General features: G+C 48.9%; 1 protein-coding gene across 2 annotated transcripts in view; it reads left to right on the top strand.

Moving 5' to 3' along the window:
• Positions 1–27,500, top strand: part of agbl4 (AGBL carboxypeptidase 4) — a 384,426-nt gene that overhangs the window by 147,937 nt on the left and 208,989 nt on the right. For both annotated transcript variants that reach the window (XM_062556080.1, XM_062556078.1), the window contains exon 4: positions 4,402–4,496. In XM_062556080.1, the coding sequence (XP_062412064.1) occupies positions 4,402–4,496 (95 nt within the window). The remainder of the gene's footprint in view (positions 1–4,401; positions 4,497–27,500) is intronic.

Here is a 27,500-nt window from a genome sequence, read left to right as displayed (position 1 = left end):
TCTCTCTCTCTATTCTTTCAATGACTTCCACACAGTCACACATCCCATTAGATTCCATTACTCATGATGATTATTTTTATGCAGAGGTTACCTTGAAGAACATAGGTAGTGACCGTGACTTTGGCTTATTGCTGCAGATGTCACATGAGCACTCTTCTGAATGCGTACAGGATGTCTCAGAGAGTTGGGGGGGGTGGCGTGGGGGGTTCTTCGTCATATTTGACCTGAAGCCGTTGACTGTATTCTGCTTTTGAGAACACCCTGGCAATGACAGGGGCCTTACACTATGTGAATGATTTTTATTTTTATTTTTTTTTTGCACAAAATATTTTTTAATTTTTTTTTTCTGGTTCAGAGAAGCATCCCAAAACCACATGCATTTTGCCATCACAACCAATATCCTACTCTGTAAGGTAAAGTAGTCGTGTTCAGCTAGTAGATCTTATGCAAGATTGATTCACCTTTTCTAAAACCATTAAAAAAATATACTGTATGTCAAGGAGCACTACTAAAAAAACCTCCTGTATATCTAAATGGATATCCTCCTTTATATCCTTTTGGAGATATTCTTTCAACTCTATTTATTTTCCCAGCCGATCTGCCTGAGCTAACAGATTCCTCCATTTTGCGGGCGATGGGCGATTTGTCTGCACCGGGAGCACCTGGTGTGCGTGAGCCCAGGCTGTGCCTGTGATTGAGAGGGAGGTTGACACGACTCATGGAAATGACATCTCCCAGCGCCTGGATGTTAATCTGTTCTTACCGCTCTATCTGTAATTAAATTTCCAGGACAGCGCTTGTCTTGCTCGCACTGGGAGACTGCTCCCAAATTGGTCCTTGGTGTAGACACAATGTTTTTTAACAAGAACAGGACGGGGCGGGGGGGGGGGGGGGGTGTTGAGTGTGAGTGTGTGTGTGTGTGTGTGTGTGTGTGTGTGTGTGTGTGTGTGTGTGTGTGTGTGTGAGGGGGGGGCAGGGGGGTGTGGGGTGACACAGGGGGGTGTGGGTAAGGGCGGGGTGGTTGTTGGGGTTGATCGGGGGTGGTTAACTGGCATCTGAGAAGAGGAGAGCTTATGAGTACATGAGCACAATACCGCTAATGAGCTACAGATGCAGAAAAAAAGAGAGAAAGAAGAAGAGAAAAAAAGAGGGAGCGCCTCTCTCACCTCCTTACCCCCTTGCTTCCTTCCCTCCTCGTCTCCTTCCCTCCTCACCTTCATGTCAGTCCACATGTGTGCTGTTGATGAGGGTGGCTACTGGCTAGCTGATGGGGCATGGGTCCATGTCGGCTGATTAGCTTCACTGAGCCGCTGTGTGTGTGTGTGTGTGTGTGTGTGTGTGTGTGTGTGTGTGTGTGTGTGTGTGTGTGTGTGTGTGTGTGTGTGTGTGTGTGTGTGTGTGTGTGTGTGTGTGTGTGTGTGTGTGTGTGTGTGTGTGTGTGTGTGTGTGTGTGTGTGTGTGTGTGTGTGTGTGTGTGTGTGTGTGCGCGCGAGCGTGCGTGCTCGCTTAAGAGCCCATCAAAGACGCGCGCAACATGAAGGGACCTTCGCGGTGCACGTGTTAAACAGAGCCAAGGCAGCCCACCAGAAGAGCCCACCAGAACAGGGGCATGTGGGGTGTATGGAACATCAGAATCAGAACCAGAATCAGCTTTATTGGCCAGGGTTGCGTCAACTAACAAGGAATTTGACTCTGGTTAGCCTTTGCTCTCAAAGTACAACACTCAAACAAATACAACATAAAAAGAATAAAAACAGAATAGAATGAAGGGCAGTAGATTATGGCTATGTATACAAATAGATACAGTATGTACACTAGATTTTATGAGTGGATACTGCAGCTGAGTTGTGACTGTTGTCTCAGTGAATGCAGTGACTTTAGTGGATAGATTGTTTCCCCTGAAAACAAAATAAACTAAATGTGGTGATGCTTTGAAAGGGAATTCTAGTTGCAAATGGATCATGCATGGAACACAATGTGCTGAAAGTGTGTGTATTAGCAATTAGTTCAATATCCTGTTGGAACAAAGAGATGAGTTTAAATAGACTGGTGATGATGAAAATACCTTATCCCGAGGAAGAGCGAGGGGAAACTCTCTCGTCGTCTTCCCGTTCCGTGGAAGAGGGAGGAAGAGTGAGGAAACACCCTCGTACTCTCCACTCCCACATCTAAGTACTCTGGAGCAGCGAGACCAGAGCGAGATAAAGAGAAGGATGAAGAGTGAGGAAGAGGATCAGAGGACCCCCCCCCCCCCCACCACCACACTAGCCGCTGGCCAACCAGATTAGAGATGCAGCTGTCACAAATAAACAGATAAAACCACATTAAGAACAGCAGCAATCAGAACAATTAGTCCAGTGCCAATGATATGGAAATTATGCAGGCGGGAGAATAGAAAGGTGTGTGTGTGTGTGTGTGTCTGTGTGTCTGTGAATGTCTGTGTGTGCGTGTGTGAGTGTGTGTGTGTGTGTCTGTGTCTGTGTGCAGGCATGGTTGGCTGGGTTGGTACGTGCGTGCGTGCGTGTGCGTGTCTGAGCGTGTGCGTGTGTGTGTGCGCGCACACGGTGTGTGTGTGTGTGTGTGTGTGTGTGTGTGTTTGCGTGTGTATGCCTGAGGACGGGGCTGAAAGTAGGCTGGCAACAGATGTGCAGGGCAGTAGAGAGTAATTGAAATGCCAGCAGCAATGGTCTTATCTCCACGCTACAGGAGCCGGCTGCCCGTCTGAACATCAGTTAAATGTCATTTTACCTAAGTCTGAATCAGGCCCTGCTACAATCCCCCGCTCCTCTCCTCTGACAGAGAGAGAGGGAGAGAGAGAGAGAGAGGGGGAGAGAGAGAGAGAGAGAGAGAGAGAGAGAGAGAGAGAGAGAGAGAGAGAGAGAGAGAGAGAGAGAGAGAGAGAGAGAGAGAGAGAGAGAGAGAGAGAGAGAGAGAGAGAGAGGGAGAGATGAGGAGGGAGAGAGATGGGAGGGTGAAGGAAGGAAAGAGGGGAATGTAATAAGATTTCAGCAGCACACTGTTAACTTTCACCACCTGGACTTAGCTGGTAATTTGATATGGTCCATCAATAGGAGTCATTTGCTGCTGTGGTGATATTATTATACTTCATTATTTATATATTTAGTTCTCTCCCTCTCTCTCTCTCTCTCTCTCCCTCCCTCTCTCTTTCTCTCTCGCTCTCTCTCATCACACCCTTCCCCCCATTTCCTTTTCTTTTTCCCTCTCTACCTGATCCTAATCAAAAATCCTGGATGTGTGTGTGGAGGCAGAGCAGAGTGGTGTATGTGTGTGGTGTGTGTGGGGTGGGTGTTGGCTGGAGGGATTGATGGTAGTGGTGGTGGTGCTGCTGGCTGGCTGTGGGTGTGTGTGTGTGTGTGTGTGTGTGTGTTTCTGGGCCGGTGCTAGGGCCCTGTGTGCAGGTTTTCTGGGAAAGCACGCCGCATTCCTCATCCAGGCGGCAGAGCGAGCGCGAGCGCGAGCAAAAGCGCGGGGGCTGGCGGGCGAACGGGCGAACGGGCGGACGAGGAGGAGCGCCAAACTGGCTCGCCGGCGAGCCGTCCGCTCCAGCATTCTCATCTGTTTGGCCTCCTGTCTCTCCAGGCGCCCGTGCAGTCTTATCTGCCCACAGATATGTATATTCCAGCAGGGATTTATTTTTATCTGTTCGCCACAGCATGTTGTTTTTTCCTGCTCTCTCTCTCTCTCTCTCTCTCTCTCTCTCTCTCTCTCTCTCTCTCTCTCTCTCTCTCTCTCTCCCTCTCTCTCTTTCCCTCTCTCTCTCTCTCTCTCTCTCTCTCTCTCTCTCTCCCTCTCTCCCTCTCTCCCTCTCTACCTGTGCCGTGCTGCATGCCGGTGAATCAGATTAATGGTGCCGGCGTGTTTGGAGACAGACTCGGCTTCTGCTGAGGAATGTGCAATTTCACTGGAAGCTCATCAAGTGGGGGCCCCGATGGCACTTTTATTTTCTCTCCTCTGCCTTTCCGCCGGCTCCTTTTTGTCCCTCGTTTGTACCCGTAGCCCTTGGTGTCTCCTTTTAAGTGCGCCTCCAATCAGACTCTCCCTCTCCTCGCGCTATCTGTAAGCATCAGGTTATCAGAAGATGTTTTAACTGGGATGGAGTTATCTCTTGTTGAGTCTTCTGACTCTGTCCCTCTGATGCTATTTAGTGCTACTGAATGTACTCTGCCTTGCTTGATTGACACGTCTTTGGAAATAGCCTAAAGTTCCCGCAAATTTCAATTCCGTGGCAAACTGCCATCAAACTGACATGACAGTTATTTTATTTTTTATCTTTGAACATCCAGTTATTTTCCTTCTGCAGTTACGTGAAATGGAGTCAGACGTTCCTGTTCTGGTGGTGTGAGAGCTCAATGCTAAATACTGCTGTTTTTATTTCTGCAGAGGGTGATCTTCAACATCGTGAACTTCAGCAAGACCAAGAGCTTGTATAGAGATGGCATGTCCCCAGTGGTGAAGTCAACCAGTCGGCCAAAATGGTAGGTCCCCTCATCACAGAGGCTGCGTCAACTGGGGAAGCTGGGATGTTCTCGGAAGGCAATCTGTGTGACAGCACAGACATGCAGACACATTGCAATACACAAATCAGCAGACAAAGGCAGCAGTGATTCAAAGCATCTTAGCACCATCTTAGCACCATCACAACAATGTCAAGAAATGGAAACCACATCAATCCAGTTATAAAACAGCCATCATAAATATCACCTTCTGTGGCACATTAAGAAAAAAAAACACTATCTAAATCAGTGTAACACATGTATAGCTTGGAGTATGTATAGCATCAAGATTATTTAGCTTGGAGTCTGTGTATAGCATCAAGATTCTAAAGGCATTCTCAAACCAAAGCCTGCAATGTCTGCATCGTATACATATACTAAGTTCTTATTTTGCTCTCTTTTCACATTTTTTTGTTTTTTCTTCAATTTTAGAGTTTATGTTGTTTTTTTTAGAAACGTTGAAGTTGAACTTGTGTGTAGACCCTTCACCATGCATGAATGTTTTTTTCCAAGGTATTTAAAAGCTTCCAGGCTTTCTTCCTTTATGTTCCTCTGCCATGAGAGCATACTGTTTGATGTGGCGGGTGAGTGGTCGGTCTTGCCAGGGAAATGTTTGTTACCATGACGATGATTGCCCAGAATGGGGGGCAGTGATGCTGGCGCTGATTAGCGGATTGTGTGCAATTATTAGCCGGCCCAGTGGAGGTGTGTGTGTGTGTGTGTGTGTGTGTGTACGTGCCTGCCTGTGTGTCTGAGAGAGCGAGAGAGAGAAATGGAAAGATGGGAGCTGATCTATGCTGGGTTGGAGAACCCCCCTCTCTCTCACACACACACACACACACACAGTCTCTCCTCCACAAGGTTGTGTTTAGAATGCCTTCGGAGCCTCTTAATGAACAACCCAAATGCAAAGACAGAGGAACTTGAGAGGAGCACACACACACACACACACACACACACACACACCGAGTCTGCTAAAAATACTCGGCTAGAGAAGACTCTGACTGTCTCCTGCCTCCCCAGCCCACCCCCACACGTCTAATGTCTACATTTGGCACATTGATTTAAGATACAGATCAAGTCGGGCCTTTGATGTGTGCTTTCACTTGTAAGTTACGTATGATCTGTGCAGTTCGCTGCAGGATTACACACTGTCCCATTTGGCAAGAGATTTCCTTCTGCGTGTGCCTGTGTGTGCGCGTGTGTGTGTGTGTGTGTGTGTTAGAGAGTGTGTGTGTGTTTTGCATGTGCGTTCCCACAAAGCGTGGACGCCTGAAAAGGTTCATAACCTCTTTGGATCTGTGATAACTTTGTGAAAGTTGGAAACGGCACTACCCCCCCCACACACACACACACACACACACACACACACTCACACACACACACTCTCACACTCCACCCGTTCCCACCTATCACAGCCAATCAGTGTGAGGCGTGAGGATGCGGGTGCTGATGCGTCCAGGGGCATCTGCATGAGAGCCGAGGGTTGGCGCGCTGACGGCTGTCGGGAGTAATGGGCAGAGACCGCCTGAGACTCCACCTCCACCACCACCGCCACCACCACCACCACCACCACCACCACCACCACCACCGCTTCCTCCACCTGCCACGGAGGAGAACGTCCGCCCGCCTGTGTGTGTGTGTGTGTGTGTGTGTGTGCGTGTGTGTGTGCACAGGCGTCCGACGGGAGCGCTGACATCTGTCACGAGTCGATCAAGGGCAGCCATCACAAACGCGTGGCATCTGCCGCCACGGCCCACACACACACACACACACACACACACACACACACACACACACACACGGCCCGGCCGCTCTGGAGCTGCTGACGGATGCAGGCTCTCCGCCACAGCCTAATGGGAGCAGACAATTAGGTGTGGAATCCTTCCCCGCCACACACACACACACACACACTTCTGTGACATTTCCATCTTTGTTTTTGGCTCTTTTGTGTGTCTCTCGCTGCTTTAAAAGAGCGGTTGTTGTTCTTTTTTTCTGTCTCCTGGGATTGGATTTTCTCTGCTTTTGAAATCATTGTGTTTATTCAGAAAGAAGATGTGTCTTAAATGTCATTTCTTCGGTGATGGGGAGGGGGGCGGTTGTTTTTTTTTTTTTAAGTTATGTGCAAATTTACCACAGCACAATAATTAGAGGAGATATTTTATTTGAGTATATAGCAGTCAAGGTTCATTCAGGAAATTTCACGGTTGTATTTGAAGACTTTCTATAGCTGAAAGAACCTAAAGTATAATAAATTAAATGTAAAAAAAGGCTTTGATGATTCCTTTGCAAACCTTTTAGTGTTATATATGAGTAAGTGGAGCTTAAGTGTTGATGAGAAAAGTGGAGAGAGCTGGGGTCATCAGGGTGTCCAGAGTGCCCAGAGGTGTGAAAGTTAAGATGGCCGCCGGATCCCTGTTGAGTTCATGTTGAACAGTTCTCTCTCTCTCTCTCTCTCGCTCTCTCTCTGCTGTTTTCTGCAATTATAGAGGTGTGAAAAATGGCTAAACCACCCCACCACTAAGCCACCACTCTCTCTCTCTCTCTCTCTCTCTCACACACACACACACACACAGATACAGACACACGCACACACCATGCGTGATTGCTGTGCATGAGGGGGACAGAAGTGTGTGTCCTTTATTAAATTGTGTGTGAAACAGTAAGTGAACTCCGGTCAAAATGAATATTGCCAGCCAGGAGGAAACTAATGTGGTCATGAACTACCTTAGCAGGGAGGATAAACAATTATTAAGTGGCGTCGGGAGACTCGAAGTTGGTCTCCCGCTTCAGTGCTACAGGTTTTACACGCCAGCAGAGGGTTTTTGTCCCTGTCAGTGCGTAATACACCGCTAGCTCTCTATCCTCCTCATATCCTGCTAATTCATTTTCCCACCCTGCTTTTATTTCAATTTACATATTAGTCATCATTTTCCAAATACATTTGGGCTCCCCGGCGCCAAAAGCCATGTAAGTGCTGATGTTATCCGAAGGAAATTACATTACGTCACTGTTCATCGCTAATGTGCTCTGGCGTTGATTATTCTACCTGGAAATTGCACCTGAGGCTTCTGAGTTGGCGGTGCCCAGGTGTAGCAGGCAAGGCACTGCGATTACACGCTGGTGTTTCAGATCAAACGCGCAACCTCTAGCACTGTCAACGTAAACGATCACTGCGCGCACACCGCGTCTTAATTTACACCTTTGTTTTTCATGTAACGTTTGTTGTTTTTTTTTCCTTTTGTTTATGCCTCCAAGGGAATAAGGCACATAAGACTTATCCATCAGATCGGCCGTGTAAGCCTACAAACGGAACAAACGCGGATCCTGTGGCCAGACCCGGAGAGGAACGGCAGCTCTTGGGAAGTTTGTAAGATTTTTCTTTTCAGGGTTCACGGCCCCTCGGGAGTGGAGCCGTACCTGTTCTAATCTAGCGTGAAATACAATCCTCATCTCTTTGTAGAAGCTGCTTTTAATCTGCATACAGGGAGACGGCACAATCTAATCAGCCCTGCCCAGCCAGGACCAGACTCTCTCTCTCTCTGTGTGTGTGTGTGTGTGTGTGTGTGTGTGTGTGTGTGTGTGTGTGTGTGTGTGTTGGGGATGGTGGGGGTGGCAGTGGTCCCTCTATTTTTCTGCTCTCGTTCCATTGCCTTCCATCAGCGGTACAAAGCGGAGCGCAGGCTGGAAACTAGTAATCTCTCTTTGACAAGCATAGATATGGAATAAATAAAGCAAATGGCAGTCAGCTCTGACTGTCTGATCCAGCCCCTGTATGCACGATGGGAGAAAGAGAAGGAGAATGACAGAATGAGAGAGAGAGAGAGAGAGAGAGAGAGAGAGAGAGAGAGAGAGAAAGAGAGAAAGAAAGAGATTGAAAGTAGGAAGAAGGAGGGCAAGGGCTGAGGGGGTGGAAGAGGCTAAGGGGGGTGGGGGGGGGGGGACAAGCAGTGCTGTGCAGGCGGGGGAGGGGGGGGGCGGGTGAGAATAGATTGCTTTTGCTGTATTTATCAGTAGAAAAGTCACTTTTAGCCCAGAAGTTGAAACCTTTATCTCTATCTGCAGAAAGCCATTGCTCGGGGCGGCGGCGTGGCGTTTGAGACTGGGGGCCAGGCTGAGGCTCAGCTCCCCCGATGAGGGACAGCAATCAGATTAAAGCCCAGTGCCAAGTGCTGCGCTCCCGCACCGCTCCAGCAGCCCACAGTCATTAGGGGAGATACTGCTGTGTTTACTGCCCCTTACTGGAGCCCAGGTGGGGACAGGCCACGGACGGGGAGGTCAGCCGGGGAGGGGGAGCGTGAGGGACCGGGGACTGGGGGGGGGGGGGGTGTTCGACAGGGAGGGGGAAGACGACATAACCATTGGACTGGATTTCACGACTCATTTTGACACCCCGGCGTATTGGGATCCCATCTATATCAAATTGAAACACACACACACACACTCAAGGAGATGGATGGAGTTGTGGTGTGTGGCTGTTATTTGTGAAGGGCATCAGGCTTCTTTTTTCCTCTAAAATCTTATAAGAGAAGTCCACAGACTCCCTAATGAACTTTGGTCACCTCACAAGGCTGAGATAGCTCAGTGACCGTAGGCCTCTGTGTGTGTGTGTGTGTATAAATATATGTGTGATGTGCTTGTGCCGCCAGTTATAAGGGCATATGGAGGAAATCCTGAAGCAAATCCCAGAGCCTTTGAATTCATCTCGTGTGCTTGTAGACCGCGTCAGGAACATTCTCCGGGTTTCTTCAGTTCTCTTGATCTTCCTCCATCCTCTATCTTCTGATCTCCTCCAATCTTCTCTCTGAGCCTGGAGTTCTCCATCATCAGGATTCAGTGGCCTGCTCTTCAGTCCCTTGATCTCCAATACCATCCTCAACTTCTCGATCTCCTCCAAACTTCAGTCCAAAGACATTAGTCTTCAGTCTACCTTCATTCTCCTGATCTTCTCAATTCTCAGGTCTCAGGTTTTCATGATCACCTTTTTTAGATTTAATCTTAATCTTCAGATCTTTTCTAATACATGTATTATATAGTTTTCAGTTTTTAGGTTGTAGTTCATTCTTCAGTCTGTCCCCAGAGCTCATATACAGTCTTCAGCCTCAGTCTTCCAGTCCAATTAACACTTTAAAAGAGTCGTTTTGTGAGGTGGTAAGGCCTGATTGTCAGCAGGATTCCAGTTTCAGTGTTGTCTTAGTAACACCCTTCTTAGTCTGTCTATCCCTCTCGGTATCCTCCAACAGCACACAGCAAGGTTTGAGGTGAGAGGAGCATCTCTTCCATTTCACTATCTGCACTGAGCAAACACACCGACCTGAATCCTGTTTTATTTGGGTTCGATATCTTTCGCGTTTGTCAGTTTGCTCTCGTGTGTATTTTGTCTGTTTTGGTTGTTTGTTCTGCTGTGCGTTTATCTGTTTCGTTCACTCGTGTATTTCTCCGTTTAGCTCCTTTGTGTGTTTGTCTGTTTTTGTTTGATTCGTTCGCTGAAGGTGGCGACCTTCCGGACCAGGAGACAAACCCGCGGGGGCCTCTCGTGTCGGGCCTATTTGTTAAACTGATCGAGCGAAGAATTACTAATCGTCGCCCTCTCTCCGAAGCAAATTAAAAAGTCAGTGTGCGTGATGGCGCGGCGGCTGCTGGCATCCAGGTTTAGCGCGTGGGCTTTGCCGAGCGGCGGAGTCAACAGATGCTACGGGGAGCTCCCTGGTTCACGAGAGAGGGAGGGGAGTAATGAGTCCTTCAGTACATCTCTCTGTCTCACCCGAGCAGCACTGCACATTTTAGGCACGGTGACAGCCACAATTAGCAGCCAATTATTATGGTGCTGGAACCAAATGATACATATTGATGCGGAGAGAGTTTTTATAAAGTTTGCCTTGCACGATTTATTTTTGTGCTATTTTTTTTTTGCTTTTAAAGCTATACGTATTTTTCTGATGCTTTCTCAAGGCAATTCTCTCTCTTACTCTCTCTCTCTCTCTCTCTCTCTCTCTCTCTCTCTTTCTCTCTCTCTCTTTCTCTCTTTCCTGGCGAGATATGGGAGATAGAATTTTTCCGTCACGTCCCCTTTGGGAGCGGAGGAGTTGGAGCTTATCCCTAAAGGCAAAGCAAATAGATAACAACCCCCAGGGAAACACGCTGCCTGACTGCCGCAAACACACAGCAGCGAGCAGCCAACTCACAGACGGGCCCGGCCCACGTCTGGCGCGAGTCCGCTTCCTCAGAACACAGCAAGTGGTTGCCTAAAAAATAGAGAGAGAGAGAAAGAGAAAGAGAGAGTAAAAACTCCAGTTAGGGAAAAGCTAACCTTGAACAAGGGTATGTTTCATAAGGAGAGAAGAAAAAAAGAAAACTGTCAAATGCTCCAGCAGCAGCAGTGCTTCTTGGAGTCAGTCTAGCAATTCTTGCTTTTTTTTTTTTACCCCGCGCCTGCTACCAAATCCTTCCTGTAAATGTCTGATGCAACAAAATAGTGAAATTCTATTTGGAGATGTCTGAGGCGCCGTCAGAGCCCATGCTAGCCGTAATTGCTCTGTCAGTCACGACAGGTCCTGCTGCTTCCCCGACTTGTTAAGCTCGGAGTAATGGGGAGGGTGTGTGTGTGTGTGTGTGTCTGTGTGTGTGGAGGTATGCCCCCCTCCCACCATCACCACCAGCACCACCCATCCCTCAGGACAGTGCTCTGTTTGCCGCCTACGCACATCTCCACCCACACATACATGCTCACCCCCCCCAGAGTCCACCCCCCCCCACTCCAGCACGGTTCCTCTGCAGGCTCAGTAGAACCCAGCTGAATGCAGAGCAGCATCCATGCAGATGGAACCTAATTAGGCTGCACTCTGGTGCCCAGGATGGGGGGCTCTCTCTCTCTCTGGAAACTAGCAATGTGCTGCAACACTCCTCCATATGCCGTCTGCAGGGCTTATAGAGTCCATAAACGCCAACACACTTTCAGTCGTGTATGTTTTGATCAAATGAAGTCTTCAAGTCTAGATGAAGATGTTCTCAGTTTTGTTAGTTATCTGGTTGCCCAATAGTTCACGCCATCCTCTGTGGTTGAAAAAAATATATATATTGGAAAGGTTGAAAATAAACTAAAAAAAGACAAATTGGATAGGCATATTACCAACCCAAGATCTGTTATTGCAGTGAGGATAGACTACAGCTTAGCCTTCCTGCAGCTGAATTGTTGTCATTAGACCCTTAAAACCCCCACACACAGACACACACACACACACACACACAGACATGCACACACACACACACACACACACACACACACACGCACACAACCGCTACACAGAGACCTGAGTGACCTGTCACCACGCCACAGGCACACCTGAGCTGAGCTGAACCCCTGCTGTGTCCAGGCCCACAGCTAACCTCACCTGCTGCACTGTTTGATCACCGGTCAGCTGGGCCACACCTGGGGAGAGGTTACTCAGGTGGACCTGGCTTATATCTCCAAAAAGCACAAAGTTATCATTAAAAAAAGAAATAAAAATAAAAATGTATATATACAGTGTATATATATATATGTGTGCGTGTGTGTGTGTCTGTGTGACACACGCACAGTTGTATTCTCATGTTTCTGTCTTATACTGTCTGTCCTAAGATTAGGATGAGATAGTAAGATCTTTAAACTCAGTTTTTGTACAGTCACAAAGAAGATACACACACACACACACACACACACACACACACACACACACACACACACACACACACACGTCATTCCCACTAGTTGTCAAATATAAACCCAAAATACATGAGCTGCCAAGGTCATTCTTGAGGAATGTTGTCGCTTGAGATACACAGACCGCGACGCACATCCAAAGTAATCTAGTCAGAATATTCCCACTCTCTTTGACCTTTCGTCCAGAGCAATTAGCCAGCGGGCGGGCGGGCGGGCGGGCATCTGTGGCGTCCACACACTCCCCGCGTTTATATGTGGCGGTGAGGGGCCTGTAAAGAAAGAGCCGGGCTTGTGAGTGGACATGGCAGGCCGGTGGGGAGTAGTCTATTTATTTTACTGCAGCTGCAGTAATACCTCTGAATGGACTGAGATCAACCCCGCTGCCCTCTCCGTCCACCTCATTATGGACCGCCATTATGAGCCGCTGCATACTCAGGCTCTTTCCGGAGCTGCATGACCAATGCCAGCGCCTCCGTCCCAGAGCCGGGCCAGCGGCGGCTGTGTCGCGGCAGGCGTAGATGTCAGCCTCTGAGTTCCGTTGTGCCCAGACAACAACAGCAGACACAAACGCAGAATGGGGGAAAGAGCTGATGCTCTCCTCCTCTCTCCTCCTCTCCTCTCTCCTCTCCGCTGTGCTCCGCTCCGCTCTGCGCGGCTGACGTATAACTCTGTTTGGCAGACGGAAGCGCTCTCTGTATCTCGCGCCCTCCAAAAGACACTTAGTCGGAGTGCTGTGGACCGACAGGGGCAGCGAGTTTGAAGGATGCTCATTCAATTTAGAGAATGCCTCCGCAGGCATTGAGTGGGCTTTGGGAGGAGGCGGTGGCTGGGCCCCTTGGCACAAAGAGCCTGAAAGTCTCTACAGAAATTTGGTAATGGCTGGCATTGGCCCGTGATTACAGCTTCAGGTTGAAATGGAAAAAGCAGCAGTGGTCTGGGAGGAATGCATTAGCCTGATTAACTCCCTGTCCTCATCGCCACGCCACGCAGTCTTGCCGCTCCGCTCCGTCTACAAACCACTCCTCAATAAACTCTGTGCCCTCGTGCAAGCGCTGACCGGAGCCTGGAGGCCCGATGCAGAGGCACATGTCTGGACGGCAGGGTCTGTGTTGAATCAGACTGGACTCTGTTTGCCTACACCAGGTGGGTATTCCAAGTGCGTAGTTTAGTGCCAAACCTGGGTAAGTTAACTCAGAGTAAGTGGTAATCCTCCTACAGTAATAGAAGAGCTAAATGGCAAAACAAAACAAAACAATGGCATAGGGCTCCTGTTGTAGGAGGTTTACCACTCACTCTGAGTTAACTTAGGTTTTGTCACTAAACCACATATTTGGAATACCCCCCTGGGATCCCTTGTTTTCTCTGCTAGTGTTGGAGAGATGCTTCAATATCTACCAATGAATGTGTCTCAGTGGAATGCGGGGACTGGTGGTCCCGTCTGGTCAGGATCCATGGCACGTCTAGAGAAGACAGAGAGAGCAGATTGGTTGTTCTGTTTTGGTTAAGGGAGCAGTTGCCCAACAGTGTTTTGAAGCTATTCCCACGCTCCCCCACAAACCCAGCAGAGACTGGAGAGTCCTACTGAGCGAATGCTACCGTGTCTGTGTGTGTGTGAGTTTGTTGAACTGTGCAGAGACTATTGGCTGTGTGCTGTCGGAATCAGGAGATATGAAGCACTGTAGTGCTGGAGGGAAAGGTAGAGCTAGTGAGGGCTCTTGGCTTGGGGAGGGATAGCTGTGCTCTTCAGTGTTGATTTCTCGCGTTCTCAGACATGGTACTGTGTGTGTTTGTGTGTGTGTGTGTGTGTGTGTCTGTGTGTCTGTGTGTGTATCTGTGTGAGACAGAGAGTGTGAGAGCCAAGGGGAGGGGTTAGAAGCAGCAGGCTGAGTTCCTGTTAAGGCTGTCCTGTTCCCCCACTGAGTCCTGCCGCTCCAGCCCAAACAGAGGGCCAGTGCTGGGCCTCAACCCTACAGCTAAGCCCCCCCACCAAGCCCCCGCTCTCCCCATGGACACCCCCCCACCAAGGCCCCCCGGGCCAGCACAGCATCACACAGCAGCCGAGCCTCCAGGGAGATCGGCCCATGAAAGCAGAGCAGGAACAAGGCAAGCAAAAGATCAGGCCTGCCCTCCTGCACTCCCCCCCTCTGCCCTCTCTCCTCTCCTGTCATCTCTCCCCCTCTCTTCTCCTATCCCACCCTCTCTCCTCTCCTCTCCTGTCATCTCCCCTCCTCTCTTCTCCTATCCCACCCTCTCTCCTCTCCTCTCCTGTCATCTCCCCTCCTCTCTTCTCCTATCCCACCCTCTCTCCTCTCCTCTCCTTCTATCCTACCCTAACTATTCCTCTTATCTCCGTTCTTCTCTTCTCTTCTCCCCTCCTCTCTTCTCTTCTTCTATCCTACCATAACTATTCCTCTTATCTCCCCTCTTCTCTTTCTGCTCCTCTCTTCTCCTGTCCTATGCTCTTTATTCCTGTCATCCCGTTCTCTTTTCTTCCATCTTCTCATTTCCTCTATCCTCCCCTCCTCTGCTTTCTCATTTCTTTTCTCTTCTATATCCTCTCACCATTCCTCTCACTCTCTCTTCCCTCCCTCTCTTCCTAATTTCTCTCCTCTCTTCTCTCCTCTCCTCTCTCTTCCCTCTCTTTTCTTCTGTTCTCAATTTTCTTCTCTTTATTATCTTCTCTTCTCTTTTTGTTCCCATGCTCTCTTCTCGTGTCCTCTTCTCCTCTCCTCTCCTCTCCTCTTGTCTCTTGCTTCCCTTGCTTCCTGAAGTGGTGCCATCTTTAGCGACAGGAGCCTCTCTCTCTCTCTCTCTCTCTCTCTCTCTCTCTCTCTCTCTCTGAGCAGAGTAGCTTTGTAGCTTTGTAGCTAGCGTCCTTCCTCCGGGCTGGATCAGCAGTGAGGCTGTGTGGTGCTGCGCTTTATCCAGCAGGCTCAGAGGAACTGAGGAGTCCAGGACTGTTCCTCTGCCTCCAGGCTGCACCTCGCGTGTACAAGACATCTCCCAAACACATCAAGCTGATGAAGCAGTCGGACAAGTCACTGTGTGGCATGCTTTTAATAATAGGCACTTTAATTGTCTACAAATGAAGAGTGATGTCAAATAGCTAATAGCTTGTACTAATTAATAGGGGAATTGAATGCTTGTTAATTAAGGGCAAACAGGACAAGGAGCGGCTCTGGTAATTTGAGCAATAAAGCCCGGCCTAATGAGTCATTTCCAAACAGACGTGATTCATAAAAAACGTCAAGGCCCTGCCACTCTCGTATCCCACCCCAACACCAAGCCCCCTGCCATTCCTCATCTGGCTTTAGAACACACACACACACACACACACTCTTTCTCCGATCACCTCCCCGGCTCCAAACCCCAGTCTCATTCCCATTTTTCTAAAGGATAAATCTAAAAGTTGTAAATTGTTGTCTTACATAACACAGTAGGGTGTTGCATGAGTCTCTGAAAGCGTGTCGCCTCAGCGGCCGATGCCCCATTTGTTCTGAATGAGATTGAGCATTTTGGACTAACAATGAAGAATGACGGTCGTGGCAGTATCTCAGACTTGTAGAAAGCTATTGGCGGAGTGGATTACCTCTCTTGTAGGTGAAAAAGGAGCATGTTCTTATGAAAAAAGTCATTTTCTGAAAGTATCTCCCCTTGAAAGAGACCTGAATGCAATCTTTTATATACAGTTAATTCCGTCGATTTTGGACCTTGATAGCATTCCAGTCTGTAATTGATATTCGCTGGTTTTCTTCTATTAACATCCGGACCTTTCATTTGACATTTCACAGGAGTGCCGTTAAAAAGAAGAAGAAGAAGAAACGTGTGCTTTTCCGCGCCCACACCACCACCACCACCGCGCGATAACAGATAAGAGCTGGCGTCGGCCAATGGCACGCCAGCGTAGCGCGTAGCCCGGGCTCCGGCGACATCAGCCGCCCCGTAATCGTGTTTCACAAGTCCGCACGCCAGAACACGGGGAGGGAGATGAGAACGCGAGGAACCCATTTGGACGTGACAAATACGGGAGGTCATTAGCGCGGTTCTAAAGTACGGAGCGGCGCGGCGCGTGGCGGGGCAATTCATTCCACCGCCACCTGCTCAGAGCCGACTTTGGGCCTTTGTGAGAAAGTAATTACTGAATTATATTTATTAGATGAAAACCGCACCACACCTCGTCTCCCGGTCCCCGTTTTCATCCACCAGGATTCATTCACATGTGTATTACATTTGCAAGAAAAGAAAATGTGACGGAAGACAGAGAGAGGAACAGGAGGGAGGGAGCGAGAGAGAGAGAGAGAATGGAGGGAGAGAGAGAGTGATGGAACAGGGGAGTAGAAAGTGGAAGAGAGCAAATGAGAGGAGAGAGAGTGAGTTGGAGAATGAGAGACAGGAAGCAAACGATAGAGAATGAGAAAGAGAATGAGGGAATGCATGTGTGTGTGTGAGAGAGAGAGAGAGAGAGAAATGAGAGAAAGAGCAAGGGAGAGACAGAGTGAAAGAGAGAGAGGGACAGAAAGAGGCTGAGGGAGTGGGGGCTTCAATCTGAATAATCTCTGCAGCGCTGTTGTTCAGACGAGACCATTAGCATTCACGGGCAGACCAAGTAAAAGAGGATTATTCTAGAAATAATGGGAAGAAAATGTAACAAATAGATTAATAGCCTTCCAATATAGTCTATGTGTGTGTGTGTGTGTGTGTGTGTGTCTACATTTTGTCTGAGTACAAGTCTCACAATGAAACGCAGATAGAGAGAAGGAAGTAAAGAGAGAGCCAGAAGTGAAAAGAAGAGAACCCCCCCTCTCTCTCTCTCTCTCTCTCTCTCTCTCTCTCTCTCTCTCTCTCTCTCTCTCTCTCTCTCTCTCTCTCTCTCTCTCTCTCTCTCTCTCTCTCTCTCTCTCTCTCTCTCTCTCTCTCTCTCTCTCTCTCTCCCCCACCCCCCCATTCAGGGCCATAAATAACTTACCTGGACAGTTTTATGTTTGCTGGGAGTGGAATTAAAAGTGATCTCATTTGCTGGGTTGCTGCTGCTGGGCTGCACGTGCCTCTGTGGGTCCCCGCTCCTTCTTCTTCTCCTCCTCCTCCGCCTGCTCCTCCTCATCTTCCTCCTCCTCCTCATCCTCCTCCTCCTCCACTTCCTGCTCCTGCTCCAGCCCCAGCTCCAGCTCCTGCTCCTGCTCCTGCTCCTGCTCCTGCACGCAGCCTCATCTAAATGCTTTTGTCAGGGGAGATGGGCGAGATTGCAGCCGGCCAGCCTACAAATTGGTTGTGTCATCTTGTAATGAACTATGCGAGCAATGCTGTCTCTCCAGCCAACAGTCCCATGATTACTGTAAGTCAGTTCGCCCATTTAGCAACACCCCCCTCCCCCCCCGCCTACCTCCACCACCTCCACACACTCCCCCTCCCCTCCTCCCCTCCTCACCTCCTCCCCTCCTCCTCATGGACCTGTTCTGTTCTCTGCTACTTACGCCTTACAGGCTAATCTATTGAGTAGAGCATCATTTAAAATGGAGTCTGTGTCACTAAAATGCATCTATTTTCCCGACAATCCTCCCTCGTGTCTGTGCCATGGCAGAGGTAGTGCCAGTCTGTGGTTCTGATATCTGCTGGTGCTTATTGCAGCAGTACAAGTGGTGCGGCGACCTTTGAACTTTGGACATGGAGACCAGGAGTGTATCAGTGATTGCACAAAGTACTCTCACCACTCACTCACAGCTTCCACGAACACACTTACCGGGGGGCCGCAGTCGCCACCGTGTCTGCATACCTCTCCTCTTTCTCCCTCTCTCTTCTCTCTCCCTCTCTCTCTCCCTCTCCCTCTCTCCCTCTCTCCCTCTCCTTCTCTTAGCAAAAGAGCCAGAGTGTCTCTCCACGGTGTGGAGAAGAGAGGGGAAGAGTGAGAGCGTAGCGAATTCCAGCAGCTCTGCTAAGTCAACAGCCTGGTGCCTGAAGCCGCCCGCCGCTGATACGGCGCTGTGCACGCCACTGTGTATCAGCGCACGGCAGCCCCGCCAACCATTTCCCTCTCGTTTGAAGACAGCTCCTTGAAGAAATCCTCCTTGTCCTAATTGCATTCTCTCTCCCTCTCTCCCTCTCTTTCTCTCTCTCCTGCTCTCTCTGTCTCTCTCTCGCTCCATCGCTGTCTCACTCACTCCTTTTCTCCTTCCCGTCTTTATCTCCTTTCGTCCGTCTCTTTCTCTCTCTCTCTCTCTCTCTCCCTCCCTCTCTTCTCCGGTGCCATCATCTACCGGAGTGTCCCTCTTCAGATGGCAGGCCTTTTGCTCTGGCTCGTGCTCTTCAATCCTAATTAACTGTCATTGTCGAGAGCTTACGGGGTCACCACCAATCTATTTGATCTGGCCTCTCAAACAGCGTGATATGTAATCAATAGTTTTTATATAGCCTTCCTCTCCTCTGCCTGGGCCCGTGTGTGTGTGTGTGTGTGTGTGTGTGTGTGTGTGTGTGTGTGCCGCCCCACCTCCCGCACGTGTTGTTTACCATTTTGTATTTAAATGGATCTTCTGGTGCTGCTTGGGTGATTTGCGGCGTGTGAGATGAGAGGGACCAAACTGAGTGTGAAGAATTGCAGAATTGGACTGTCTGAAAAATCTGGGCCGTGAATTAATTAATGTAACCCAGAGAAAAAGAATCAGATTCCACTCTCCTGAAATTGTGCTGATTTATTTTAGCTGGGTGGTGGTTTCGCACTAGATAATGCCTTTTTATTCTCTCTCTCTGTCTATCTCCATATTACTCTCTTTCTTTTTGCGCTTTTCTTTTCTCTCCGTTTCCCTCTTTCTTTATCTCTCTCTCTCTATCTCTCTTTTCTTCCACCTCTTCACAGCCTGTTCATTTTTGTTCTTTGGGTTGTTTGTCAAATGAGCAGGACCCCGTCTTTTGAGATTACCCAGAAACCACATCATCTCTGTTGTCACTGCTAACACTGTGGCTTGTGGTAAATTAGGCTATTTTATTATGTGAATTGGTAGAGAATATAGCCCTGCTTTTAACAGCATTACAGGCATCAGTTAAGAAGAAGAACTTCGCTGGTCAGCCAGGGAAGGACGGTGTAATTGATCAGACTATTTCATTGGAGGAAATTCCGTCCATTTTTTCCAAACAGCATTCCGAGGCACGGGGGTTGAAATGCAGGCCGCGGTCCGGGCTCTGCCCCTTTATAATTCAGGGGGTAAGTGGGAAGGCAGTTAGTCCTTTGGAGCGCTTTGTGAAAGATTGTAGGACAACAGCGCAGATTATTATGGATCGTAGGAAATGGCTAATCTGAATATAGATTGGTCCCATCTGGCCCGGGTTGGCAACTCTCATCTGTGATTCAGTAAGCATCCAAGCATCTGGCCACAGTAATGAATCGGAGAAGGCAGGGGAGTGGATGAGAGGGGGAATTTGTCAGCATTTTGCCCAGGAAGAGGGGGTGAAGGGGGGGTGGAGGATTATGGGGCGTTTTTGTGAAGCATGGTTCCCCTGTACGTGTGCTGGGAATATAAAGGGGGGGGCATCAGTCTGAGCAACATCGCTCTAACAACAATGGCCACTCACTGGCCACTCACTGGCCTCTGCGGAGTAGAAGGCAGACGGAGGAGGAGGGCGGACATCTCGCGCATCAGCCTGCCTCCTCACCTCGAGCACAGACCACGGCTACTCCAGCAGCACACACACTCTCCGCTCGCTATCACACTCCTTCAAAACACTAGGACACAAGTGCAGTGGCTCGGAAGAAGCGTCTTGATTGGACATGGATCTTTGTGCGTGTGTGTGTGTGTGTGTGTGTGTCTGTGTGTGTGTGTGTGTGTGTGTTTGTGTGTGTGCTGTATTTGAAAAATCTGCTGCGTGTCCTCCTCTTTGTGTTGTTTTGGTCTGTGATGATGTGTGTCATATGAAAATGTCTGGATGTAAAAAGCTTGAAGTGTCCCTGAAGTTGAAAAGAAGGAAGGGGCCATGTGGCGCGAGCGAGAGTGCCCTAGCGCCAGCTTTCATCTCCACCACCCCGCTGTCTCGTGTTACTCGGAGGGCAAAGTCACCCAGGCTCTCCCACTGGCTCCGCCGCCGTCTGCCAAAATAAAACATTATTACAGTATCTGCCAGCGTTTGCTCAGAAGCGAATAAGTATTACATTTGGGTGACCCCCTTCTTGGTGCTGGATTGGATTGGGAATGGAAAGATGCCGGCTCCTCTTAAAGCGTATTATTGTATGCCGTTTATTTTCCCTCGGCAGATTTCCCCGCGGACAGGAAATGAACAAGCAATCCCTTTTCCTTTTTATTACTGTCGCTTTGTTTTGGCCCGCCGAACTAAATTGCCTTGATTCCGGAGGACAGAAGTTGCACTCTCTCCAACGCTTGAAGAGGGGAGCGCGGCCACGGCCTCGTGCCTCTACCTGCCACACACTCATCAGAGACACACAGCGCTAGCTAGCACACACCAAGCCAACACCTCTTATTAAAACCACTAGGACATGTATGAACTCATTTATGCCTATACTGTATCTATTTCTTGTATATATATTCACTTTTTTATATAGCTGCTGTAGAACATCAGCGCACCACGCTGTTTTTAGAATTGAAAATAGATGCAGAAAATGGATGCAGATGTGTATTAGCCATGTATATAAGCCACAGGACAGAAACAAAACCATATTAATACCATATTAGCTGCCTCTGTGTATTAACCTCATAACTAAAGAAATGTAGCAAAATCAATGTATAAGGCTTTCAACCTTTTTGATGACTTTATGCACAGAAAGGTATTTTCCCTTCCAGCCCTGCTGCTGGTAATTTAGCGGTGAGCACCTTCTGTGTTTGCTGGTTAACTGCTCGCTCCTGCTGCACCGGCCTGGCTTGTTTCCCCGCAGTTCCTGCATCCTCCGAGGCCTCCAGTCGATTCATATCTCTCTAATGGATGTGCAAGAATGTGTCATTAGCTGGAGATTGCCGATTCATTTAGCTTTTTAGTCGGTGTTTATTTCGGCTGGAAGTGATATCCAGATCCCCCGCGCGCGCGCGCTCATTGGCTAATGCCTGACAGCAGTGCTCACGATGCCAAGACGCTGTGTGAGCGAGCGGCCTCTTCCCTCCTGCAGACTTCGCCGTGCGTAATTATAACTTCCAACGCTAATTAAAGAGGCGTGGGGCAGGGCTGATTCCATAATTCATACAACAATGCCGGCCAATTTGCACACGTTGATTTGGCGCCATCAGTTGTCGGACGATGACATGTATGACATTTCGCAATCAGACGCATCCTAGCTGTTATTTTTGTTTGTTTGTTTGTTTGTTTTCTTATCTGACACTCATGCATACTCACAGATTGTATGCCTGATATATTTTCCTTAGCTAGCAGTCTAGCTTTATTTTATTTTATTTTGTTTTATCTCCCAAAACCAGCTCATAGCATACGCCTACAACAGCTGGGAGAGAGATATTTTCAGCTATTTCCTGCTGTCCTGACCTTACAGACAACAGCTTATGTTGTTGTGTCTCACACACAAAGAGGAGGGATGAAATAATGACAGATGTGAAGATACCTGACTAGTAATAACACAATGGAGATGAAACAGTACTGGGTTACAGACTAGTTACAATAGCAGAAGGCCATTCATACATTCTCTCTCTCTCCCTCTCGCTTTCTTTCTCTCTCACACACATGTACTTTCTCTCTCTCTCTCTTTCTATCGTTGTCTTTCACACACTTTGATGTCTCTTTTCTTCTGAAGAACGTTGTCCGACAATTCTATTAAGACCCTAAATTGTCTGGTGAATTTGGAGCGTGCCCATTCAATCAGAGTGCGGGTGGGAAGATGGGTCCATTGTAGTAGGGCTGGGTGTGGACGCCTCTGGTGGTGTGTGTGTGTGTGTGTGTGGAGGGGCTCCTGGAGAGTGTGTTTGAGCTGGGGGGCCAGGGGTCTTGGGCAGGCCTCCACCACACCCGGGACCCCCGACGGCTTTTCTAATGATGTGTCTCTCCCACAACGCGCTGGCACAGTGTGCGGCCAATTGCCTTCTGTGCTGTCGACTATTCGCCACTCACCATCAGGCTTCTCCTTCATCATGCACACACACACACACACACACACTCACACACTCACACCCATAAACACACACACACGTATGCATACACACATGTACACACACACACACACACACGCACACACATTCATATTCACACAAACACACACACATGCACACACATACTCACATATGCATACAAACACAAAAACATGCACAGTTACACACACACACACACACACACACAGACATTCACATACATAAATACACACACGCACACACACACACACACTCACAATCTGGTGCCAGCCGTCAGCACCAGACTGTTCAGACGAGCACCAGGAAGCCCATCCTGCTTGGTCCATCATGGCTCCCTGTTTATTTCATTAGCATCCTCGCTCTGCCCATCTAAGCCCACTCTACCACCACACGTGCCAACTCAACACCCCGGCACAGCACGCCATCAGCGCTGCACTTAATCTTGTTCCCCAGTAGCCAGTGGAAGTGAAGCCCTGTTGTTACGGAGGGCTGATGGCTGGACTGGCGCCTCTGAAGATCTGTCTGTATATTTAGTGGTGAGTGATGCCCCATTAAGCCCCACTTCTGCTCATTACGTATTGTTTTTTTGGGGGGGTATTTGGAGTGACTCCTTCTGCGTAGGTATCCGTTACATGACCTGAGAGCCCTCTCTCCCTCTCCCCCTGAAACGCTGACTGACAATCAATATGAATATCAGTCAATAATGGCCTGCGATGCATCCATCTCATCCACCCAGCAGCACACAGTCAGGGCTCTCACCAGCAGCAGTCTTGCTGACTCTTCATCTAAACACAGCCTGCGCTGCTCAACATGCTAATTGTGCTAACTGTTTCTCCTCACCCAGGGCTGGGTTGTTTGGGCCCAGTTGTCAGAGCAGTGGAGCGCTCGCTGGCTTAAATCTTCTCCAGCGGCGCTGTTTTGACATTGGGGATGCTGTGTGTAAAGGTCACCCCCGGTGTGTGCCTCCGAGACCGCTGCGGGCGCTGTGATTGGTCGGATCAGGAGCTGACAGGCCTTCGAGGTGGCTGAGTGCTGTGCTAGTGGACTGGAGACAGAGCGAGGGAGAGAAGATGAGAGAGAAGGAGAGGAGGAGAGAGAGATAAAGGAAGAGGGGGAGAAGATGAGAGAGAGAGTGTGTGGAGATGGAGAGATAGAGAAGATGGAGAGGAGGAGGGGAGGAGGGAGAGACGATGAGAGAGAGAGGAGATGGAGAGGGAGAGATAAAGGAGATGGAGAGAGAGAAGTGAAAGATGAGGGAGAGTAGGAGCGGAGGAGGAGATGAAGAGAGAGAGAGAGAGGGGGAGGGAGGAGGAGGGCAGGTTATTTTGACCACATTGGAGGGGCTCTCCTTCCCCTGCGCCCTGATGACACAGGAAATCAAATCTTCACTACTCTGGAGTACAGGAATGGTGGAGGTGTTGGCATGTGCTCTCTCTCTCTTCCTCCTCTCTCTCTCTCTCTCTCTCTCTCTCTCTCTCTCTCTCTCTCTGTCTCTCTCTCTCTCTCTTTCCCCTTTGCTCCCACTTATTTCTCTCTCTTTCTCTTGTTCTGACTTTTCATCAACCCACCTTTGCTCTCTCTCTCTCTCTCTCTCTCTCTCTCTCTCTCTCTCTCTCTCTCTCTCTCTCTCTCTCTCTCTCTCTCTCTCCTCCCTCCCCCCTGCTGGTGTGTGTATCATCAGCGCTAGCGTCTGCTGGAGAGCTGGAGTGGACTTCACAGGTCCAGACAGTGGGAGGCGGGGTCGCCGCGAGCTGCATGTCACTCGTTATCAGCATTCCAGAGGAGCCTCATGGTCACACACTCATTATGCATCTGTTTGTGTCAGTGTGTGTGTGTGTGTGTATGTGTGTGTCTGTGTGTGTAAATGTGTGTGTGTGTGTGTGTGTGTAAATGTGTGTGTGTGTGTGTGTGTGTGTGTGTGTGTGTGTGTGTGTGTGTGTGTGTGTGTGTGTGTGCGCGCTTTGTGTGTAAATGTGTGTGTGTGTGTGTGTGTGTGTGTGTGTGTGTGTGTGTGTGTGTGTTCAGGGGGTGGAGAAGCGAGTGTAAGCGCGCCGTGCTGCTGTGTTTCCTCTTACAGAATTGGCCCGGCGGGAGAAGTTGTTGACAAGAACAAATTGACCATTACATGGGCGAGGTTTAACTCACTTAAGTAAAGCTGCCTTCCAATCAAAGCAGGGGAAAAGTGAGCCATGCTACTCTGAGGCTGGAGCAGATATGCTCCAGCACCCCCACACAATGGCCAGTGCATACCAATCATTGTTCCCTGTCAGGCCCACTTAAATGGTTAACTACTAAATACCTTTCTTATATGCCAGGTTGGTTTGGGAGGTGTGCTTACTGGAGGAGATGCACTGGCCAATGGAGAACAAGAGCCACAGGGTCCACTGGACCAGGTCCTACCACAACTAAGATATTAAGACTTTAAGAATTAGTTTGTATTCAGCTAATATATTGTTTAGGGTGGCAGACAACCAAAGACACCAAAGTAATTGGCAGCTACAATGTATAAAGAGCATCTCTTTCATGGCCTTGCCTCTTGCCATAGCAGTGATATTAGTAGTGACTGTGCTTTCACAGTATAGAGGAGAAGAACCTTACCTACAGTACGTTCTCTATAGAGTTGTAAGACACCTGGATCTCGTCACACTGACCAGATATCAATAGTGTTATGTTACCAGTGCTATTTTACCAGTGTTATTTTGCCAGTGTTATTTTTCATGATCAGACAGCAAATCACTCTTTTCTGCTAACAGCTTGCCAGACAGCAATGGTCCAGTATTTTAGCCATGTCAGGACCCTGTTGTCCATAGCCATGCTGTAGACTCAGCGTCCGTTCTCTTCCTCTCCTTGTGGTCATCGGGGGAGAGCTGCTGGTCTGGAGAGCGTGGAGTTCGCTTGATGGGTTGGAGAAAAAAATATGCAGCTCTACAGTCAACGTCTTTCATTTATTCATAAAGTACATAATCGGTCTAACTAGGAAAAGCTGTTTGAGTTTGCCATGTTGCATGTTTTCATCCCTGTTGCATAGAGATAGTAGTCCCCTGTTCCCTGTAGTCTCCCTCTCTCTCTCTCTCTCTCTCTCTCTCTCTCTCTCTCTCTCTCTCTCTCTCTTTTGCCCTCCTCACGACCAGCGTACTCCTCTCGTACTTCTGTGTGACAGCACATTTATCCAAAAGAGCCCCCGTTCTCATCCACTCCTCTACTCTCCACTGCTTCTCTACACACACACACACACACACACACACACACACACACACACACACACAAACACACCTCTCCTCTGATGGATGCACTGGCAGAGATCTAACACCCCACACACACACACACACCCCATCCTCATCCCAACACCCTTGCCTCCTTCTGGCTGTTGCTCCTTGAAGGATGTGTGATGTCATAGCCTGAGGGCATCCACTTCCCCCTGCAACCCCTGTGCCTGACAGCTCTCTGGTGAGGGCATTGCCCAGCCTGAGGGGGGGTGTGGAGGGGTGGGGGTGGGGGGGCCCTTTTCATTTGGGGGGGGAGGGCAGCAGGGAGCTTGGAAACAAGCTGTTTAACTTTAAGCGGCCCTCGTTTGTCAAGGGCCCTGTCAGAGCCTACAGACATCTATATATCTCACGGCCAGGCTCGGGGTGCACGGGGCCGCGGCTGCGTGAGGATGGAGTGGAGGCACGGAGAGGGGTGGAGCGGGGTGGAGCGGGTGGGGCGCTGCTTTGCCCTTAGGCAGAGAGGAGGTGAGCAGGTCTTCACTCATGCCTGGCACCAGCGCACAGTCCAGGGAGGCAACGCAGTGTACAGCACAGAACAGTTCCACACAGCACGGGACAGTTCCACACAGCTCAGTACAGTTCCACACAGCTCAGTACAGTTTCACACAGCACAGAACAGTTCCACATAGCACAGAACAGTTCCACATAGCATAGCTCAGAATAGCACAGCACAGCACAGAACAGTATAGAACAGCACAGCACATCACAATACAGAGTACCATAGAACAGCTCAGTACATAATAGCATGGAACAGCACAGTACAGAATGACATAGGACAAAACAACATAGAACAGCACAGTATAGAATAGTATACAACAGCACAGTACAGAATAGCATAGAACAGCACAGTACATAATAGCATACCATAGCACAACACAGAACAGCAAATCCCAGCTAAAACAGCACAGTACAGAATGACATAGAACAAAACAACATAGAACAGCACAGTATAGAATAGCATAGAACAGCACAGTACAGAATAGCATACAACACCACAGTACAGAATAGCATAGAACAGCACAGTACAGAATAGCATACAACAGCACAGCACAGAACAGCAAATCCCAACTAAAACAGCACAGTACAGAATAGCATACAACAGCACAGCACAGAACAGCAAATCCCAACACAAGCCCCTTCCTCACCCCACCCTGCTCCACTCACCTCTTACTTCCTGTCTCAGCTCATGTGCATTGATTATACTGAACCAGAGTGATGAGGTGCTAGTGGCTCTGTTTTGTCTCAGTGATGGCAATGAGAGAGAAATAATAATCTTTTTATAGTTTATAAGGATGTATATATTCTATTGTATAAACATTTCTGTGATAAAGATGTATAGAGGCTATACTTTTTTCTCATTTGTACTTCTTACGTCTTTTGTTGTTGTCGTGAGCAAACCCACACATTGCTACACATTTGAGAAAGATTAACAGCGGCACAACATTCACTCCCTCCATAGCGAAATAATCTTCAGTCATTATATAGATTAAAATCAGCGCATCATCTCAACCATGTCCGTCTTCATTAGATAAAACATTCCACAGCCGATTCCCTCCACTCTACATTCTAATTGTGTTCTTAGATCTCGGAGGCTCCACCAGGTCCGTAGTGTGCTACATGGTGTTATTTTATGATAAGAATGCTGCTGCTATATTCCTTGTGTTAGTCCTCAAGTCCACACACAAACACGCACACACACACACACACACACACACACATACATGCACACGCAGTGCGGTGCGGGCACATCTCTAGACGACTGCATCTCACATCTCCGTGACGATGAGCGCCCAGAGCCACTCCTTGTGACGCAGTGGAATCCCTCTCTGCCCCTCCTGCTAGCGTCTCACTGCTAAGACGCATTAGCGAGCAGCAGCACTCCGTAATGGCCCTCTCCTGTCCTGCTGCGCTAATGTCTTTTCTGACACTTTTCCCATTAAAACAGTCCAGACCGCTA

The sequence above is a fragment of the Sardina pilchardus genome, chromosome 15 (assembly GCF_963854185.1).
Source record: "Sardina pilchardus chromosome 15, fSarPil1.1, whole genome shotgun sequence".
Classification (NCBI taxonomy): domain Eukaryota; kingdom Metazoa; phylum Chordata; class Actinopteri; order Clupeiformes; family Clupeidae; genus Sardina; species Sardina pilchardus.
This window is presented reverse-complemented; position numbering and strand designations above follow the sequence as displayed.